The following is a 20,351-nucleotide window of genomic DNA, read 5'->3' as shown; positions in this document are numbered from 1 at the left end:
AGAATGGCATGAATCCAGGAGCCGGAGCTTGCAGTGAGCCAAGATCACGTCACTGCACTCCAGCCTGGGCAACAGAGTGAGACTCCATCTAAAAAAAGAGAAAAAAAAAATTATACCTCAGTGAAGCTGTTTAAAAAGTTAATAGGTTTATTTTTTACAAAACTTGTCAGAGTCTTTAATGTCTTAATGTAATTTATGAATCTTCAAGAGGAAAGTAGAGAATGAAGTGCTTCCCAAAATGGTTTGTTCATGGACCCAACTTCCTATACCATAAATTTTGTAAAATTAATTAATTATTTTTTTTTAGAGTCAGGTCCTCGCTCTGTTGCCCAGGCTGGAGTGCATCAGCAAATCATGGATCACTGCAGCCTCAAACTCCTGGGCTCAAGGAATCCTCCTGCCTCTGCCTCCCCAATAGCTAGAACTATAGGCGTGTGTCACCAGGCCCAGCTAACTAAAAATAAACTTTTTTTGTAGAGACAGGGTCTCTCTGTATTGCCTAGAATGGTCTTGAACTCCTGGCCTCAGTGATCCACCTACCTTGATCTCCCAAACTGTTGGGATTACAGGCATAAGCCACTGCACCTGGCCTATACCATCATTTTTATGAGCCTCTATTCCAGGGAAATGGTGTTTCCATGTATCCATTTAGAAAAACTCTAAGATATATACACAATAGTTAAAGGAGTCGTAAGTAAGAGACAGAAGTTGTAAATCTTTTGATAGGGTTTTGGGGGAACACATTTCAATAGATTTAGGTGAGATGGATCAGGTCTTACTACTTTAGCCAAAGTTATAGATAAATAATACTATAGCTAAGACATATATTTTAAAAAGTAATGTTTCAAGGTAGTAAATTCCTAGACTTAATTTCCCAACAATTATCTTCAAGTGGGAGAGGAAAAGGAGGAAAGACAGTGGAGAGAGGTATCTTGCTTCAGCTTCGAGAATGCTCAGGAGAGTTGGCCATCAGTCTTGCTAGGATAAGTTCGTCTTGAGGAATAAAAGGCAGGTCCAGATGTGAGGAACAACAGGCATTATGAATGAAACTTTCCAGGCCCATACCTACTGTTCTACTACTAGACCAAGGGAATTGTTTGTGTCTTGTTGTAAAGCTAGTTGACTAAACACCAGCAATCTTGCTTCCTTTTTCTGTAGAACCTGTCTTTCTGAAGCATCAGTCATCCACCTAATATTTTCTAGAAATAAAAAACAGTCTAGACAGATGACTGTTCCTTCAAAACCACTTCCCAGAAGGAAGAAGAGGAGGAGAAAGAGAATGAACAAAAAGTGGGGTGGTGGGGGGAACACAGGGAAAGATCACACTTTGAGAATGGATTATCAAAAAAATTTTTTAGTATTTTTTTCTTACATAGCTGTCACACATTGGCAGGAGGAGGTAAAAGGCATGACATGTTATTCAGTCAAGAAAATGTATTTCATGATGACAAAGGATAAAGCTAGAGGAGTAAAAATTAGTTCCATGGTTTAAGACTTAAGACAACCACAACCCCAAAGAGCTCTTGAATAGAATTTGACAGTAGAAAAGGTCTGAGGTTATCAGATGAAGATGTTCAAGGACTTAGTGAAGTAATGTGTAATTTTTCTTTCAACTGGAAAATCTTCTGCCTTATAGAAACGACTTGTAAGCTCATCCTTTCTCCAGAGTTCCTGTTTCAGGGAATGCCCCCAGCACTGATAGAATTGTCCAAGTTAAAAACTGTTTCTGGGATGTTTCCTGGACTCTAGTGCTTCTCATCTGAATTGTTGCAATAGTCTCTCAAGTAGCCTTCCTGCCATCTACAGACTTGCAGGCACAATCACACTTAGCCAGAAAAGTCTTTCTAAATCATAAATATTTCTAAAACCTTTTAGTGGTTTTCTCTTCCTCTTGGGTAAAAATCCAGACTCTTTAATATGAGCTTTCTATGATCTGGCCCCCACTTATGTCTTCACCTCCATTTCTTGCTACTTATTTCACTTCTACACCAGGGGATCTCAAATGGAGTGTAGAAGATCATCCTCTGGGTATAGGATAAAAATATCTGAAGTTCTACTGACTGAGAATATGGGACGGAAACCAAAAGAATGTCAAATATAAGAGGCTAGAGCAAGCCAAGTCAAAGCTCTGTACAAGTGGAAGTTGAGAGGAAGCAAAAACTCTGAAGAAGAAGAAAAAATTAGGGAGACGTGAAGAAAAGAGGAGAGACAGAAGTGTCAGAAAGAGGCCGGGCACAGTGGCTCATGCCTATAATCCCAGAACTTTGGGAGGCTGAGGCAGGCAGATCACCTGAAGTCAGGAGTTCATGACCAGTTTGACCAACATGGTGAAACCCTATCTCTACTAAAAATACAAAACTTAGCTGGGCGTGGTGGCAGGTACCTGTAATCCCAGCTACTGGGGAGGCTGAGGCAGGAAAATGGCTTGAACCCGGGAGGTGGAGGTTGCAGTGAGCTGAGATCACACCACTGCATTCCAGCCTGGACAACAGAGCAAGACTGAGTCTGGAAAAGAAAAAGAAGTGTCATAAAGAATAGTTGGTTTATAGAGCTTTGTCCTGAAAGATGGACTTATGGTTCCAGTTTTGATTTATGGACTAAACATCCTTTAATGCACCCTCCTGTTCCTTGAGGAAATCTGAATGAGTTTTTCTTACATTTTTAAAGAATCTTGCCAGCCGGGCATGGTGGCTTATGCCTATAATCCCAGCATTTTAGGAGGCCAAGGTGGGTGGATCACCTGAAGTCAGGAGTTTGAAACCAGCCTAGCCAACATGGCGAAACCCTGCCTCTACTAAAAATACAAAAATTAGCTGGGTGTGGTAGCATGCATCTCAGCTACTTGGGAGGCTGAAGCATGAGAATCATTTGAACCCAGGAGGTAGAGGTTGCAGTGAGCCAAGATTGTGCCACTGCACTCCAGCCTGGGTGACAGTGAGACTCTGTCTAAAAACAATAATAATAAAATAAAAATACAGTGTCTTGAGGGAGGTCTTTGTTCTGGGCGACCAGAAGAAACTACCTAAAATACTTAGTGATCATCTATAGGAGATTCGTTAAAAAAAGTATACAGTACATCGTTCTATGCATTAACCAAAAACGGATATGTAGTAATAAATTTATTACATGGAAAGTTGCCTGCAAGATATTGTTAAGTGAAAAAGCAGGTCACAAAACAATACACATAGTACTTTTGATATGCATTAAAAATGCATTTATGGGCCGGGCGCGGTGGCTCAAGCCTGTAATCCCAGCACTTTGGGAGGCCGAGACGGGCGGATCACGAGGTCAGGAGATCGAGACCATCCTGGCTAACACGGTGAAACCCCGTCTCTACTAAAAAATACAAAAAACTAGCCGGGCGAGGTGGCGGGCGCCTGTAGTCCCAGCTACTCAGGAGGCTGAGACAGGAGAATGGCGTAAACCCGGGAGGCGGAGCTTGCAGTGAGCCGAGATCGCGCCACTGCACTCCAGCCTGGGTGACAGAGCCAGACTCCGTCTCAAAAAAAAAAAAAAAAAAAAAAATGCATTTATGGGCCCGGGAGTGGTAGCTCATGCCTGTAATCCTAGTGCTTTGGGAGGCCGAGGAGGGAGGATCACTTGACACCAGAAGTTCAAGATCAGCCTTGGTAATATAGTGAGACCTCCATCTCTACAAAAATAAAAATTACCTGGTCATAGGGGCATGCACCTGTAATCTCAGCTACTTGGGAGACTGAGGATGGCTTGAGCCCAGGAGTCCGAAGTTACGGTGAGTTGTGATTGAGCCACTGAACTCCAGCCTGGGCAACAAAGCAAGACTCTATCAAAAAAAAAAAAAAAAAGGAAAAAGGAAAAAGAAATAATTCTGGAAAGCTCTATGCTAGAATGGTAATTTTTTTTTTTTTTTTTTTTTTTTTTTGAGACAGAGTTTTTTGCTTGTTGCCCAGGCTGGAGTGCAACAGTGTGATCTCAGCTCACTGCAACCTCCACCTCCTGGGTTCAAGCAATTCTCCTGCCTCAGCTGCCTGAGTAGCTGGGATTGCAGGCGCCCGCCACCACGCCCAGCTAATTTTTTTTTGCATTTTGAGATGGGGTTTCACCATGTTGGTCAGGGTGGTCTTGAACTCCTGACCTTAGGTGATCCACTCGCCTTGGCCTCCCAAAGTTTTTGTTTGTTTTTGTTTGTTTTTGGGTTTTGTTTGTTTGTTTTTAGATGGAGTCTTGCTCTGTTGCCAGGCTGAAGTGCAGTGGTGCAATCTCAGCTCACTGCAACTTCTGCCTCCCAGTTCAAGAGATTCCCCTGCCTCAGCCTCCCAAGTAGCTGGGATTACAGGCACGCACCACCACACCCGGCTAATTTTTTGTATTTTAGTAGAGATGGGGTTTCACCATGTTGGCCAGAATGGTCTTGATTTCCTGACCTCATGATCCGCCTGCCTCGGACTCCCAAAGTGCTGGGATTACAGGTGTGAGCCACCATGCCCGGCCAAAGAAATTTTTTTTAATAGAGACGGGGTCTCACTGTGTTGCCCAGGCTAGTCTTGAACTCCTGGCCTCAAGTAGTCCTCCTGCCTCAACCTCCCAAAATGTTGGGATTACGGGCATGAACACTGTGCCCAGTTAAATATCAGTAATTTGTTTTATTTTCATTTTTTGAGACATGATCTCACTCCCATTGCCAAAGCTGGAGTACAGTGGTGTGATCATGGCTCACTGCAGCCTCATCCTCTTGCTCAAATGAGCCTCATCCTCTTGTTCAAATGATCCTCCCACCTCAACCTCCCAAGTAGCTGGGACCATAGGCATGGGTCACCACGTCCAGCTAATTTTTGTAGAGATGGGTTTTACTGTGTTGCTCAGGCTAGTCTTCTGGGTTCCAGCAGTCTGCCTGCTTTGGAGTAATTTTTAATATGGATTTAAAATAATCCCATCAATGCTCAAATGCCAAAAGCAAGCATTGTGCACACCAATATGTTAATAAGGATCAGTATTTCAAAGTTACTACATCGCCCTACTACAAAAAAAAATATGGTCTTTTGCAATCCCTGGCTTCTGTTCTGGCATTGGATGCAATGGGCTGCTTCTCTGGGATACTGGCAAATCAAAACATAGGCACCTGAACAGGAGCACGAAGTGGGTTCAATCCATCATGGTGTTCACTTGATAGATACCAGGAATTGCACTGCTGAAAACAACACAAACAACATGCTGAAACTAACAGATTCAGTGACAAACTATATAGGTTAAAAAAAAGCTTTTAGCTTCTACTTAAAGCTCAGACAATGGATACACCTGAGGATCTGCTTAAAGAGCAGTAGATGACACATGACCAGCTCTGCTCACAGCTGTGTCTTCTGCCTGAAAGTCAGCACAGGAGGATTTATTGTGATGCCACACTAGCATCTGCAGCAGGTATTGAGGAATGGAAAAAAAAAAAAGTACATAAATAAAGGTTTGGAAAATTACAAGGTGATCATATGAAACTAGTCCCACATAAAGTCCCACTGCATCAAATGGGGCCATATTTAATTGGGTCACTCTTCAGAACAATGTCTAGCAGAGAAAGCCACCATGAGCTAGAAGATTAGATGAACTGCAGTGCAGAGAACAAAAAATAGGGCAGAAACCTTGGGTTTTCTGCCAAGTGTAGAAAAAATACATTGCAGCAGACTGTGCAGAGGCATGACCATCTTTTCATTGCTTGCCAAGAATCTAAGTGTGGTTTTTAGAAATTACAGTGGAAATAGAAGCAAATGTTAAGGAACAAGAACCACTATATTTTGAAAAGATAGGTGAGAAGTGATGACTAATCAGTCAAAAAATATTTGAATCCCTACTATGTGCCCATTAATTCACTCAATATATATCTGCTTAATATTGCTAACTGCTAACAGAGTAAATAAAAGTGACAAATCCATACTTTCTGGAGTTTACAGCTAACTGGAGAGTCAAGTCAAACCAATGTGAAAGACTTGAGTAACAATGCAAGGCAGTATTATACTCTATGATTATTGCCAAAATGATGCAGACAATAAATGTAGGTAATATATGCAATGATGTAGACAACAAATGCAAAATTCAGATGAAAAATAAGTGAGCTGAACTGGAATTTGGAAGAAACTGTCAGTGGGGGAGGATTTATGCTGGATCTTGAAGAAAGCTTGTATTCTCGTCCTATGTCTGTCTTTGGTAGAATAGAATTTTTTTTTTTTTTTTTTTGAGACCGAGTCTTGCTCTGTCACCAGGCTGGACTGCAGTGGCACAATCTCAGCCGACCTTTGTCTCCTGGGTTCAAGCGATTCTCCTGCCTCAGGCTCCTAAGTAGCTGGGACTACAGGCGTGTACCACTATGCCCAGCTAATTTTTGTATTTTTAGTAGAGACAGGGTTTCACCATGTTGGCCAGGATGGTCTCGATCTCTTGACCTCATGATCCACCTGCCTCAGCCTCCCAAAGTGCTGGGATTACAGGCGTGAGCCACCGCGCCCGGCCAAATAGAATAATTTTAAATCACAATACTTCTCTGGATTTTTATCTTCATCTATTAAATGGGAGTTTTAGACTAGGTAATCTCTAAACTCCCTTCCTGTTCTAAAATTCCATAATTCAAGGATATATAGAAAAAAAGAAAGAAATTAATAAGAGAGTATTTTAAAAATGTTTTAGGCTGGGCATGATGGCTCACACCTGTAAATCCCAACGCTTTGGGAGGCCGAGGAGGGAGGACTGCTTGAGCCCAGGAGTTTGAGGCCAGCCTGGGCAACATAGAAAGATATCATCTCTACAAAAAATTTAAAAATTAGCCGGTTGTGGTTGTGTGCATCTGTAGTCCCCACCTACTTGGGAGGCTGAAGCAGGAATATTGCTTGAGCTAGGGAGATCGAGGCTGCCGTGAGTCATGATTGTGTCACTGATCTCCAGCCTGGGTGACAAAGTGAGACACTGTCTCATAAAAAAAGTTTCAGATAAATGGAAAAGAAAGAAGTGAGCAGACACTGGAGAAGGGGGAAAAAAACCCTAATGGTGTGGTGTCAAAACAAAATCACAGCCTACCTCATACTATCTTATAATGCAGTCCTGTAGAAAAACATCTACTGGCTGGGCGCGGTGGCTCACGCCTGTAATCACAGCACTGTGGGAGGCCAAGGCGGGTGGATCACGAGGTCAGGAGATCGAGACCATCATGGTCAACATGGTGAAACCCCTTCTCTATTAAAAATACAAACAATTAGTTGGGCATGGTGGTGCGTGCCTGTAGTCCCAGCTACTCAGGAGGCTGAGGCAAGAGAATTGCTTGAACCCGGGAGGCGGAAGTTGCAGTGAGCCGAGATTGTGCCACTGCACTCCAGCCTGGGTGACAGAGCATGACTCCATCTAAAAAAAAAATAAAAATAAAAATAAAAAAATAAATTACCAAAAGTTTACTGTAGAGTCAGCAAAATAAACTGCTACAATAGAAAACTAGAGGACATCATGCAGGCACAGTAAGATAGTGGTCACTTCTATCAGTTGCGAGCAGCAGGGCATGAGAGGTGTTGGAAAATGTTTTCAAGGAGGAAACTGAATACAGTGTTCCCCTGGTTGGGCACTGGTAAAGGAGGAAGAGACCGGAAGCTTCAGGAGGACCTTTCTGTTTCTGCTGTATCACCCGCACTTCCTCTCACCTACAACACTATAGATTGTCACACGGCAGGCACACAGTAAATATTTGAGTAATTAATTAATTTGTTAATTACTTAATGCATGCACCGTGATATAAATCCTTGAACAAAGCAGGCTTCCAATAACAATGCCAAGATGATAAATTTTTAAAAATTTCGCTGGAAAGCATTACTCAGCTGGACACAGTGGTTCACATCTGTAATCCCAGCACTTTCGTAGGCTGAGACAGGAGGATTGCTTATGGCCAGGAGTTCAGGACCAGCTTGGGCAATATAGTGAGATCCTGTCTTTACAAAAAAAAAAAAAAATTGTTTATAAATTAGCTTGGGAGGCTGAGGCAGGAGGTTGCTTGAGTCTACAAGTTGGAGGCTGAAGTGAGCTATGACTGCACCACTGCAGTCCAGCCTGAGTGACAGAGTGAGACCCTGTTCCAAAAAAAGCCAACAAAAAAATTACTGTTACAACTTCATATTATATTAATAGTATAGTTTCAATTGTGTACCTATATGAGAAATTTGTATCATTTTTATTAAGAATAAATAAATTATTGAATAACTGCCAGTGAAAGAAGAAAGTTAGAGAAGCATTCCAAAGGGCCAAAGACATAATATATCCTGGGAAACAGGATTATCCTAGAGCTAGGGCATAAGTGATAGGAAGAAAAAATAAGATTATGGATGCTGGTAGACGTGGGGTTATAGTCTTACAAAAAATGTGGTCCTGGCCGGGTCCAGTGGCTAACGCCTGTAATCTCAGCACTTTGAAGGTCGAGGAGGGCGGATCACGAGGTCAGGAGATCGAGACCATCCTACCTAACACGGTGAAGCCCCATCTCTACCAAAAATACGAAAAAATTAGCCGGGCGTGGTGGTGGGCGCCTGTAGTCCCAGCTACTCCCAGCCGAGATCGCGCCACTGGACTCCAGCCCGGGCGACAGAGTGAGGCTCCGTTTCAAAAAAAAAAAAAAAAAAAAAAAAAAAAAAAAAAAGTTGGTAATCTCTGGCCTATAGAACCACCTTTTTTTTTTTTTTTTTTTAAAGACAGAATTTCGCTCTTGTTATCCAGGCTGGAGTGCAATGGCGCGATCTCGGCTCACCGCAACCTCCGCTCCCAGGTTCAAGCGATTCTCCTGCTTCGGCCTCCCAAGTAGCTGGGATTACAGGCATGCGCCACCATGCCCGGCTAATTTTTTTTCCCCCCAAGACGGGAGTCTTGCTCTGTCGCCCAGGCTGGAGTGCAGTGGCGCGATTTCGGCTCACTGCAAGCTTCGCCTCCCGGGTTCACGCCATTCTCCTGCCTCAGCCTCCCCAGTAGCTGGGACTACAGGCGCCCACCAATACGCCCGGCTAATTTTTAAAATATTTTTTGTACAGATGGGGTTTTCCCGTGTTAGTCAGGCCTCCCAAAGTGCCGGGCTTACAGGCATGAGCCACCGCGCCCAGCCGCTAATTTTGTATTTTTAGTAGAAACGCGGTTTCACCATGTTGGTCAGGCTGGTCTCGAATTCCCGACCTCAGGTGATCCGCCCGCCTCGGCCTCCCAAAGTGCTGGGATTACAGGCGTGAGTCACCGCACCCGGTCTCCAACATTTTATTTTTTTAGAGATGAGTGTCACTATGTTGTCCAGGCTGGAGTGCAGTGGCTAATCACAGTCAGGATCATAGAGCACTGCAGTGTTCAACCCCTGGGCTCCAGCCATCCTTCTGCCTCAGGCTCCCAAGTAGCTGGGACTACAGGCAGTGACAATGCTCTGGGCTTAATCTTTTGATTCTACACACTTTTTTTTTTTTTTGAGACGGAGTCTCACTCTGTCCCTGGGCCAGAGTGCAGTGGCATGATCTCTGCTCACTGCAACCTCCGCCTCCCTGGTTCAAGCAATTCTCCTGCCTCAGCCTCCTGAGTAGCTGGGACTACAGGCATGCGCTACCATGCCCAGCTAATTTTTTCTATTTTGAGTAGAGACGGGGTTTCACCACGTTAGCCAGGATGATCTTGATCTCTTGACCTCATGATCCGCCTGCCTCGGCCTCCCAAAGTGCTGGGATTACAGGCATGAGCCACCGCGCCCAGCTCAAACTTCTTTTTTAATGTCAAAAACTGTACAGATTATCATGTGATAGTAACTGTAAATTTAGTATCTATTGACTTTTTTTTTTTTGAGATGAAGTTTTGCTCTTGTTGCCCAGGCTGGAGTGCGATGGTGCAATCTCAGTTTACTGCAACCTCTGCCTCCCATGTTCAAGCAATTCTCCTGCCTCAGCCTCCCGAGTAGCTGGGATTAAAGGTGCTCACTACCACGCCCGGCTAAGTTTTGTATTTTTAGTAGAGATGGGGTTTCACCACGTTGACCAGGCTGGTCTCGAACTCCTGACCTCAGGTGGTCCACCTGCCTCAGCCTCCCAAAGTGCTGGGATTACAGGCATGAGCCACTGCGCCTGGCCAGTATCTACTGATCTTAAAAATACATAATGAAAAAGGTTAAAGCGGATTCACTAGTAATTTTACTTAGTTTTTTCTTAGAGACAGGGTCTTGCTCTGTCTCTTAAGCTAAAGTGCAGTGGCTTGATCACGGCTCACTGCAGCCTCAAACTCCTGGGCTCAAGGGATCCTCCCAACTCAGCCTCCAAGTAACTGGGAGTACAGGCACACACCACCACACTCAGCTAATCTTTTAATTGTTTTGTAGAGACGGGATCTTGCTATATTGCTTAGACTGGTCTCCAATTCCCTGCCTTAAGTGCTCCTCCCACCTTGGCTTCCAAAAGTGTTGAGATTACAGGCATGAGCCACTTTGCCCTGCTACTTATTTATTTTGAGACAGGATCTTGCCCTGTTAACCAAGCTGGAGTGCAGTAGTGTGGTCATGGCTTACTGCAGCCTTGAACTCTTCGACTCAAGAGATCCACCAGCCTCAGCCTCCCAAGTAGCTGGGACTACAGGCATGTGCTACCCTACCTGGCTAATTTTAAAAATCTGTTGGCAGAGATGCGGGTCTTGCTATGTTGCCCAGACCAGTCTTGAACTCCTGGCCTCAAGTAATCCTCCTGCCTTGGTGCTCCAAAGTGCTGCTATCACAGGCATGAGCCACCATAACCAGCTCAATTTTAAGTAAAAATTTATTCAACACAATTTCAAACTCTTTAAAAAAGTAATGATATTTTGTAGACATTAATTTTTCTGTACATGGACAAAAGTTAGTGAACATATACTGAACATTTATGTCCTACAAATTGAGAACCACTGCTGTAATGGTAGCAACATTTACTGAATATTTGATAAGTGCCAGTTCTAAACACTGTACACTTATTAACTTAATTAATACAACCACCATATGAGAAGGGATTTATTATTATCCTCATAGATTTCAGAGTTGTTTTTTGGTTTTGGGTTGTCTCCTTGTACCTTTTCTTCTCTTTTCTTTTACTAAAGATCTGAATTTTCAACTGGGTACACTGCTGCTCTGCTGTAGCACTGTATTTCCTTGCCTCCTTAATGTCTAAGATAACTCTGTGACTAAATTCAGGTCAATGAAAGATGAGTAGAAATGTGTATTTGGAGAAGTCTTCTTAAAAGTTGGGGGAGGGTATACCCTTCCTCCTTTTTTTTTTTTTTTGAGACAGTCTCGCTCTGTCACCAGGCTGGAGTGCAATGGCTCAATCTTGGTTCACTGTAACCTCCGCCTCCTGGGTTCAAGAGATTCTCCTGCCTCAGTCTCCTGAGTAGCTGGGACTACAGGTGTGTGCCACTATGCCCAGCCAATTTTTGTATTTTTAGTACAGACAGGGTTTCACCATGCTGGCCAGGATTGTCTCCATCTCTTGACCTTGTGATCCGCCTGCCTCGGCCTCCCAAAGTGCTGGAATTACAGGCGTGAGCCACTGTGCCTGGCCCTTTTTGTTTTTTGAGACAGCATCTTGCTCTGTAGCCCAGGCTGGGCAGTCCTCCTGCTTCAGTCTCCCAAACAACTTGAACTATAGGTGTGTACTACCATCCCTACTTTTAATTTTTTCTTTGTAGAGACAGGTCTTACTATGTTGCCCAGGCTGGTCTCAAACTCCTGAGCTCAAGCAATCCTCCTACCTCAGCCTCCCAAAGTGCTGGGATTCCAAGCATGAGACACCATGACTGGCCCTTTCCGCTTCCTGCATCAAGAATGTCATGGCTGGAAGTGAACATGAGGGCAACACTGTAGGGATGACTAAGCCGTGAACTCAAAGGAGCCTGCCGTGTCAGTCCTGAATGGCCTGCTTCTGGATTTATGTGTGACAGAAGAAAATCCTATTTTGTTTATTTATTTTCCTGTTACATGGCACCAAACTTAATCCTAACTGATTTGCCATTTTGGAAATGAGAAAACTAAGGTTAAGTACCTTGCCCGATGTTACAAAATTAGTAAGAGTGAAGAGATGACTTTCAGCCCATGAATTCTTACTCCAGAGCCCACCTTACCCTTACAGTATATTGCCTCATGCTACACAACTATAGGAAATGGATTTGTCATAGGGAAATAACACGTGTGTTCTGTTGACCAGTACTGGATGGGGGACTGGGGTATTCCCTTTATGAGACAGCCCTCTTTAGTTGAGGCAATTCTGAAGGTGGCTGGCTGATCACTGAGAGGTGTCTGCTGACAGCACTCCCAGCAGCTGGGGGAATATGTCACTCATTCCTGAAGAGGGATCTGGGTGGCACACCACAGCATCCACTACTCATGCATGACATCATACTCCCTTCCTGTGCCTGTGGCTGAAATATAAATTGACTACAGTTTGCTTTATCAATAAGTCCAGATATATTTTTCTAATCTTTTTTAAAATGCACCAATCCACGCATTGTTTGTTTCTGAGACGGAGTCTTGCTCTGTCACCCAGGTTGGCGTGCAGTGGCACTATCTCGGCTCACTGAAACCTCTGCCTCCTGGGTTCAAGCGATTCTCTTGCCTCAGCCTCCTGAGTAGCTGGGATAACACGCGCCTGCCACCATGCCCAGCTGATTTTTCTATTTTTAGTAGAGACGGGGTTTCACCATGCTGACCTGGCTGGTCTCAAACTCCTGACCTCGTGATCCACCTGCCTTGGCCTCCCAAAGTGCTGGGATTACAGGTGTGAACCCCCGCGCCCAGCCAACATACAATGTTTTAAGGTTTAATTGGTGGGGAGGCGGGGCAGGCGTCCCAGCTACTCAGGTGGATGAGGTGGAAGGATCATTTGAGGCTGGGAGGTGGAGGTTGTGGTGAGCTGTGATCACACCAGTACACTCAAGCCTGGGTGACAGAGTGAGACCCTGTCTCATGAATAAATACATTAAATAATTATAAATATTTCGTTGGGGGGTAAGCATCTGTTATAGGGTAGCAGGTGCAGGAATTTTGTGTTTGGATCAAGTCATCTTTAAAGGCAAAAATCGGCCGGGCAAGGTGGCTCACGCCTGTAATCCCAGCACTTTGGGACGCTGAGGGCGGATCACAAGGTCAAGAGATTGAGACCATCCTGGCCAACATGGTGAATCCCCGTATCTACTAAAAATACAAAAATTAGCTGGGCGTGGGGGCACGCGCCTGTAGTCCCAGCTACTCAGGAGGCTGAAGCAGGAGAATCACTTGAGCCCAGGAGGTGGAGGGTGCAGTGAGCCGAGACTACACCACTGCACTCCAGCCTGGCGACAGAGCGAGACTTGTCTCAAAAATAAATAAATAAATAAATAAAGGCAAAAATTATGTCATTCACTTCTCCTACATAATCTTTCTGACCCCTTTTCTTAAGCCCACAACACAATTTCACATATATTATCTTCAGTATATTTTGATCCATAAAAAGTTTGGCATGCTGGAATTGGGCAGAAAAATAGATTATTTTATAGTTTATTCCTCAATATTTAGGACATTTGGTAGGACTAGGTTAGAGAAGGTGGCAGCTCATAGAAATTAGAAATACATAGATAGGTAGGCAAGATTCCTTCTATTGCTAATGAAAAAAACCTAACTTAAACTAGCTTAAGAAAAAAAAATTATGGCCAGGTGGGGTGGCTTAGCACTTTGGGAGGCTGAGGCGGGCAGATCACGAGGTCAAGAGATTGAGACCATCCTGGCCAACATGGTGAAACCCCATCTCTACTAAAAATACAAAAAATTAGCCAGGCGTGGTGGTGGTCCCCTGTATGTAGTCCCAGCTACTCGGGAGGCTGAGACAGGAGAATGGCGTGAACCCGGGAGGCGGGGCTTGCAGTGAGCCAAGATCATGCCACTGCACTCCAGCCTGGGCGACGAGCGAGACTCCGTCTCAAAAAACAAAACAAAACAAAAAATACAAAAAATTAGCCGGGCATGGTGGCATGCGCCTGTAATCCCAGCTACTTGGGAGTCTGAGGCAGGAAAATTGCTTGAACCCAGGAGGCGGAGGTTGCAGTGAGATGAGATCATGCCACTGTACTCCAGCCTGGGTGAGAGTGAGACTCCGTCTCACCAAAAAAAAAAAAAAAAGAAAGAAAGAAAGAAAAAAAAAGGCCGGGCGCGGTGGCTCAAGCCTGTAATCCCAGCACTTTGGGAGGCTGAGACGGGCGGATCACGAGGTCAGGAGATCGAGACCATCCTGGCTAACCCGGTGAAACCCCGTCTCTACTAAAAAAATACAAAAAACTAGCCGGGCGAGGTGGCGGGCGCCTGTAGTCCCAGCTACTCGGGAGGCTGAGGCAGGAGAATGGCGTAAACCCGGGAGGCGGAGCTTGCAGTGAGCTGAGATCCGGCCACTGCACTCCAGCCTGGGCGACAGAGCGAGACTCCGTCTCAAAAAAAAAAAAAAAAAAAAAAAAAAAAGAAAAAAAAAACCCCATTATTTGTCTATGATTGGCTGGGCATGGTGGCTTATGCCTTAATCCCAGCACTTTGGGAGGCCCAGGCAGGAGGATCACCTGAACTCAGGAGTTCAAAATCAGCCCAGGCAACATGGCAAAACCCTGTCTGAACAAAAAAATACAAAAATTAGCTGGGCGTGGTGGTGTGCACCTGTAGTGCTAGCTACTTAGGGGACTGAGGCAGAAGGATCATTTGAACTGGGGAGGTCAAGACTGCAGTGAGCTGAGATCTGAGATTGAGCCACTGCACTCCAGACTGGTGACAGAGCAAGACCCCATCTTTTAAAAAACAAAATAAAACAAGAAAACCCACAAGAAACATTATTTATCTATGATTACACTGCCTTTACAGTTATATGATATTTATGTCTATACTTGATAACATATCCTAAAACACAGGAATGGATTTTTAAAAAATAAGTTTTAGAAGCTTTAGATCTACAGAAAAATTGTGAAAATAGTAGAGTTCCCATATATCCCACACCCAGTTTCCCCTACGTTAGTATGGTGCATTTGTCACAATTAATGAACCAGTACTGATATATTATTATTAACTAACATGCATACTTTATTCAGATTTCCTTAGTTTTTACCTAATGTCCTTTTCATGTTCCAGGATCCCATCCAGGATACATTTAATCATCAAGTCTCCTTAAGCTTCTTTTGGCCATGAAAGATTTTCCAATTTTCCTTGTTTTTGATGACCTTGACAAGTTCGAGGAATACTGGTCAAGTATTTTTCAGAATGTCCTTCAACTGAGATTTGTCTGACGTTTTTCTCATGAGTAGACCAGGGTTATGAGTCTTTGTGAAGAAGACCACACAGAGTGCTACAATCATCATATTGTATCACCAATACATACTATCAACAGGACATCACTGTTGATGTTAACTTCCATTACCTGGTTTAAGGAATTGACTTTTACCTTAATTTGTTTAATGCCTAACTCAGAACTACCTATGGGAGGGCACTTAAACACTGTCTTAATATCTGGATTGTATTCACTAGGAGGAACACCTTGATGAGACAACCATCAAAATGGAAAAAAAAATCCTCTAGGGAAGAGTGGAAAGAGGACTGGTCATCTCTGCCATTTACTACATAAAAGACTTTCGGCAAGTTACCTCTGTATCTGTAAAATGGAATAATAGTTCCCAATAGTTCTACTAAACATCTATTGAGAAAATGTGTGTTTTGTACAATATTTATACTTTTAGATTTGCCTATGTAAAAATGAAAACACTCGTGGGAACAGTAAATATCAAGTAGTTAACATTACTTTATAGAACAATTTTCTTTCTTTTCAGACGGAGTCTTCTTACTCTGTTGCCCAAGACGGGGTGCAATGGCACGATCTCGGCTCACTGCAACCTCTGCCTCACCGATTCAAGTGATTCTCCTGCCTCAGCCTCCCGAGTAGCTGGGGCTACAGGCATGAGCCACCGCGCGCCTGGCCTAGAATAATTTTCGATTGCTGGTTGAGCAGAGCAAGGCCAATATGAGGTGAGGAAAGCAGAGATGGGAAGGCTCATTATAGTTAATGATTTCCCATTTTTGCTTTGCTTCCTTTTGCCAAAGTCTGCTTGTCATCTGAGAGTCGAGGGGATTTCTTAGATCTTATGAAGCCAGAGCTCATGTCTGGTGTGAACCAAGTATTAATAATTTTGGTATTGTTTTTCTGTACTGCATCTGAGAGAGTATTGTTCTTTGAAGGTGCAATAATTCTTCTACGCTACTACGGGACTTAGGGAATTAATTTTTGAGGATAGGAAGCACAGAATAATTATTCAAAGATGACAAGTCTTCCTGCCTCAAAATCATCTCTCTCTCTGATTTGAATAAAAATACCAAGGTTTTTCCGTTCTTGAGGTTATATACTCATGGAAGTTCTTCAACCTGAGGTCTGAAAAATAAGGCAACCTCATCTTCTCCTTAAACAGGTTAGAGCCAGTAACTTTTTATTTTTCTATGCACGGACAAAAGAATTATACAGAAAAAACAAAAGAAGCGGGGGCTTTTTTTTTTTTTTTTTGCGTTACTGAAATTCACACTTAACATATAAACAGCCTGCTATATGCAGACAGCAATGGTGTTTAGAGCCCAATGATCTGGATTCACGCCTATTTAAAACCAGATATGAGAAAGTTCCCAAACATCTTTGTGTCTTGGATTCTTCAACTGTAAAACTGCGTTGTTGAGAAGATGAGACTAGGTGCGCAAAACAATTTGTTAGAGCTATTATTTCTAACCCAGAATGTGTTCGCTGTCAGTAACAGTGCATTAGTTACGATTCATCGAAGGCAGCTTCTGGACTTTCTGTGTGGAAGCCCAGCTGAGGCAAAAGCAGCGGTGCGTTTAAAAACTGGAGCTCGCCACATTCTGAAATTCTTTCGGTTCGCGAAAGCAGTAACCTTGGAAACGAGACTGGCACCACCCCTTTCAGTCCTAAAGCTTGGTTTCTCCCGCTTTTCTCCATTATGTTTAGGGCATCGCTATTTTACGGTCTTTTTGTTTTTTCTTTCCACATCATTAGCACAAAAGAGAAATTCCCCTTCTACAGAAGCAAGTACAAAACCTTTCTAGTTGCCCCTTTTTGGCTGCAGCTCACCTACTATTTTTTTCTATTCCGCGGTCGCAGCCCCAGACGTCCTCAAAGACAAATATTTTCGCGAGGGCCAGTGTAGGGCAGGAACTCCCTAGACCTTGAATCAAGGGAATCCAGTAGGTAAGAACAGAAAGGACTCCGACCCCGGAACCTGGGACATCTGAGACCGCCAACATTAACACAACAACCTACGTGACAGAGAAAAATCTCGCGAGAGAGGACTGCAGGGAGACGAGATGAAGCAACCTTCTCGCGACAAGAGGGGGTGTCGGCGGAAACTCGGAAATGGTCCCCTAGACGACTCGGCCCCAGCCAGTGGGTGGGGCCAGAGTAAATCCGCCCCCTTCCGGTTTTTTCCCCGCCTCCCAACCGTGAGGTGTTGGGTTCGGGTAGCGGGCAGCTGGGTTCTCTCGGTTCCTTCTGGCAGGTGCGGGGTCGAGTTCAAAGCCTCCGGAACGCGTTTTGGCCTGATTTGAGGAAGGGGGCGGGGAGGGACCTGCGGCTTGCGGCCCCGCCCCCTTCTCCGGCTTGCCGCCGACGGATAAGCCCGCCTCCTCCCTCGGCCGGCCCTGGGGCCGTGTCCCCCGGGTAACTCCAGCCGAGGCCTGGGCTTCTGCCTGCAGGTGTCTGCGGCGAGGCCCCTAGGATACAGCCCGATTTGGCCCCATGGTGGGTTTCGGGGCCAACCGGCGGGCTGGCCGCCTGCCCTCTCTCGTGCTGGTGGTGCTACTGGTGGTGATCGTCGTCCTCGCCTTCAACTACTGGAGCATCTCCTCCCGCCACGTCCTGCTTCAGGAGGAGGTGGCCGAGCTGCAGGGCCAGGTCCAGCGCACCGAAGTGGCCCGCGGGCGGCTGGAAAAGCGCAATTCGGACCTCTTGCTATTGGTGGACACGCACAAGAAACAGATTGACCAGAAGGAGGCCGACTACGGCCGCCTCAGCAGCCGGCTGCAGGCCAGAGAGGGCCTGGGGAAGAGATGCGAGGATGACAAGGTAAGGACGACCCCTTTCTCTTCAACCCCCATAGTTTCTTTTTTCTCCGGGGTCTGGGGCGGGATGTTAATCCGCTAGCGGTTGTCTTATCCCTTCCAATATTGCAGTCCTGAAGGCTCCTTTCACCCCCAACAACCCTGTTTCTGTCAGACTTTTCCCGGTTTATCAGTGCCATGTTCTCTGGTCCCTGCCAGACAAAAATGACTGTAAATTCTGGTTCTCAAGAGTGGGCTGTGTGCAGATGCTGCCTATTCTCTGAGCTCAGCTGGTGAGCTGTCAATAGTAATCATCTGGCCTATGTGGCCCCCTTAGCTTCAAAGACACACAAATCTGGCGACTGCCAGGTTTGGTGTGGTTGTTGTCTCATTTTTATTCTGTGCACACTGAACAATATTAATTTCGTTATTTAGAGAACGAAGCTGCCTCTGACTCCTCTACCTTATGGTAGTCACCATATATTTTTTCAGCTGTGTAACTTTTAAAATCTCTACAGGGTGATGTATTGAATAAATAGTGAGCTATGACTGCCTTTTTGTGATCAAAATGTTATGATAGATGGGCCCTCGAGCTATATGTGAGCCACACTTGTGTCTTGGACATAGTTGATCAATCATTATGTACTCAGTTGGAATTGTTAATGGAATTAGCCAAAAGATTAGAATCTAAAAATAAATTTTAAGCAACGGAATGTCATGTCAGTGTCTTCATTGAAAGAAAATAGAATGAAATTTTGTATAGCTAAGTAGCTATTAGGGTTGGTGTTTTATGCAGATGGAAAACTATACAAAGTTTTAAATATAAAAAGTTTAAAATTGAACTGTAATCATACTTGCTACTAAATAATCCTTGTTTTCATTAGCTCATTGGTAACTATATTAATAATTTATGACTTATGCAACTTCTGTAGGTATAGTAGAGTTATGAAAATTTCTGGGCAGGATAGTAGATGCCTTTCTTTCTATACACTTCTTTGGTAATCTTCACATTTTTGTGTGTAAATGCCCATTATAATTACAAGTTTTACTTTGCATATGAAAATCACTTACGGTTTAGTCATTATAAACTCTCTGTGAGCTTCTAACATTCCTGTTGACAGCCTCTACCTTGCTTTCTTATTTCAGGAAGATTAAGGCCCTCAGCTAAGTGCCTCCCTATAACCCCCTCCTCTTCACCATAATAACATAGACATGCTCTGATAGGGTCAAGGAATCAATAAATTTATATGCGCTACATGCTTAACTCTAAAGACTGAAAAACTCTTGGGCACAGTAGGTAGAAATCCATGAAAGGTTGCAGTATTAAAATAAGGTCTTCCTACTTAGAATGGTTAAGCATTACAATTCACATTCTTCTCTCTGGTCTCAAAGGAAAGTCTCTTGTAGTAATTAATACTCTTGATTCTATTCTTTCAGCCATTGGACTTTGTTTGTTTGTTTTGAGACGGAATTTTGTTCTTGTTGCCCAGGCAGGAGTGCAATGGCGTGATCTCAGCTCACTGCAACCTCTGCCTCCCAGGTTCAAGTGATTCTCCTGCCTCAGCCTCCCGAGTAGTTGAGATTATAGCCATGTGCTACCACATGTGACTGATTTTGTATTTTTAGTAGAGAAGGGGTTTCTCCATGTTGGTCAGGCTGGTCTTGAACTCCCAACCTCAAGTGATCTGCCCACCTCAGCCTCCCAAAGTGCTGGGATTACAGGCATGAGCCACCACGCCCGGCCTTTTTTTTTTTTTTTTTTTAAGAGATGAGTTAATGGGTGCAGCACATCAACATGGCACATGTATACATATGTAACAAACCTGCACGTTGTGCACATGTACCCTAAAACTTAATGTATAATAAAGAGAAAAAAAAGAAAAAAAAAAGAGACAGGGTCTCACTGTGTTGCCCAGGCTTGAGAGCAGTAGCTCTTCACAGGCATGATGCACTACAGCATTGAACTCCTGAGCTCAAGTGATCTTCCTGCTTCAGCCTCTGAGTAGCTGGGACTGCAGTTGTGCACCACCTTGCCCAGCTCTACTGCACTGTCAGTCTCAGTTTGTTTCACTTTTTACCTTCAACAGGATGTGGGTGTCCCCTGTTCTAAGTAAAGAAAAAAAAATCTATATATTCCTTTCTTCCAATCAGCACATTTGTTTTTTCACTTTCGTTGCTAAAGTCAAATTATCGATGGTCTACAAATGTTCCATCTACCTCTTTTTTCATACCCATCCTAATCTTAAAAAGTCTGCCATCTTTCTTTCCTCTCCTTTTCTGCAGC

General features: G+C 44.1%; 1 protein-coding gene and 1 long non-coding RNA gene across 6 annotated transcripts in view; one reads left to right on the top strand and one right to left on the bottom strand.

Moving 5' to 3' along the window:
* Nucleotides 1-239: 239 nt before the first annotated feature.
* Nucleotides 240-17,278, bottom strand: LOC139355450 (uncharacterized). Its single transcript, XR_011606110.1, has 3 exons — nt 15,087-17,278; nt 5,099-5,167; nt 240-2,505 (listed from the first exon to the last, which is right to left on the bottom strand). It is a non-coding gene; the product is annotated as an uncharacterized lncRNA (long non-coding RNA).
* Nucleotides 17,279-17,452: 174 nt separating this feature from the next.
* Nucleotides 17,453-20,351, top strand: part of GOLM2 (golgi membrane protein 2) — a 128,549-nt gene continuing 125,650 nt past the window's right edge. For 2 of the 5 annotated variants that reach the window (XR_011606104.1, XM_011757448.2), the window contains exon 1: nt 17,453-18,092. Coding sequence is in view for 4 of the 5 variants with exons in the window: in XM_011757448.2 (XP_011755750.2) it covers nt 17,766-18,092 (327 nt within the window). In the remaining variant the exon portion in view is untranslated. The remainder of the gene's footprint in view (nt 18,093-20,351) is intronic. The other 3 variants (XM_011757441.2, XM_024795771.2, XM_024795770.2) reach the window with 2 other exon arrangements.

This window comes from Macaca nemestrina, chromosome 7 (assembly GCF_043159975.1).
Source record: "Macaca nemestrina isolate mMacNem1 chromosome 7, mMacNem.hap1, whole genome shotgun sequence".
Lineage (NCBI taxonomy): Eukaryota > Metazoa > Chordata > Mammalia > Primates > Cercopithecidae > Macaca > Macaca nemestrina.
This window is presented reverse-complemented; position numbering and strand designations above follow the sequence as displayed.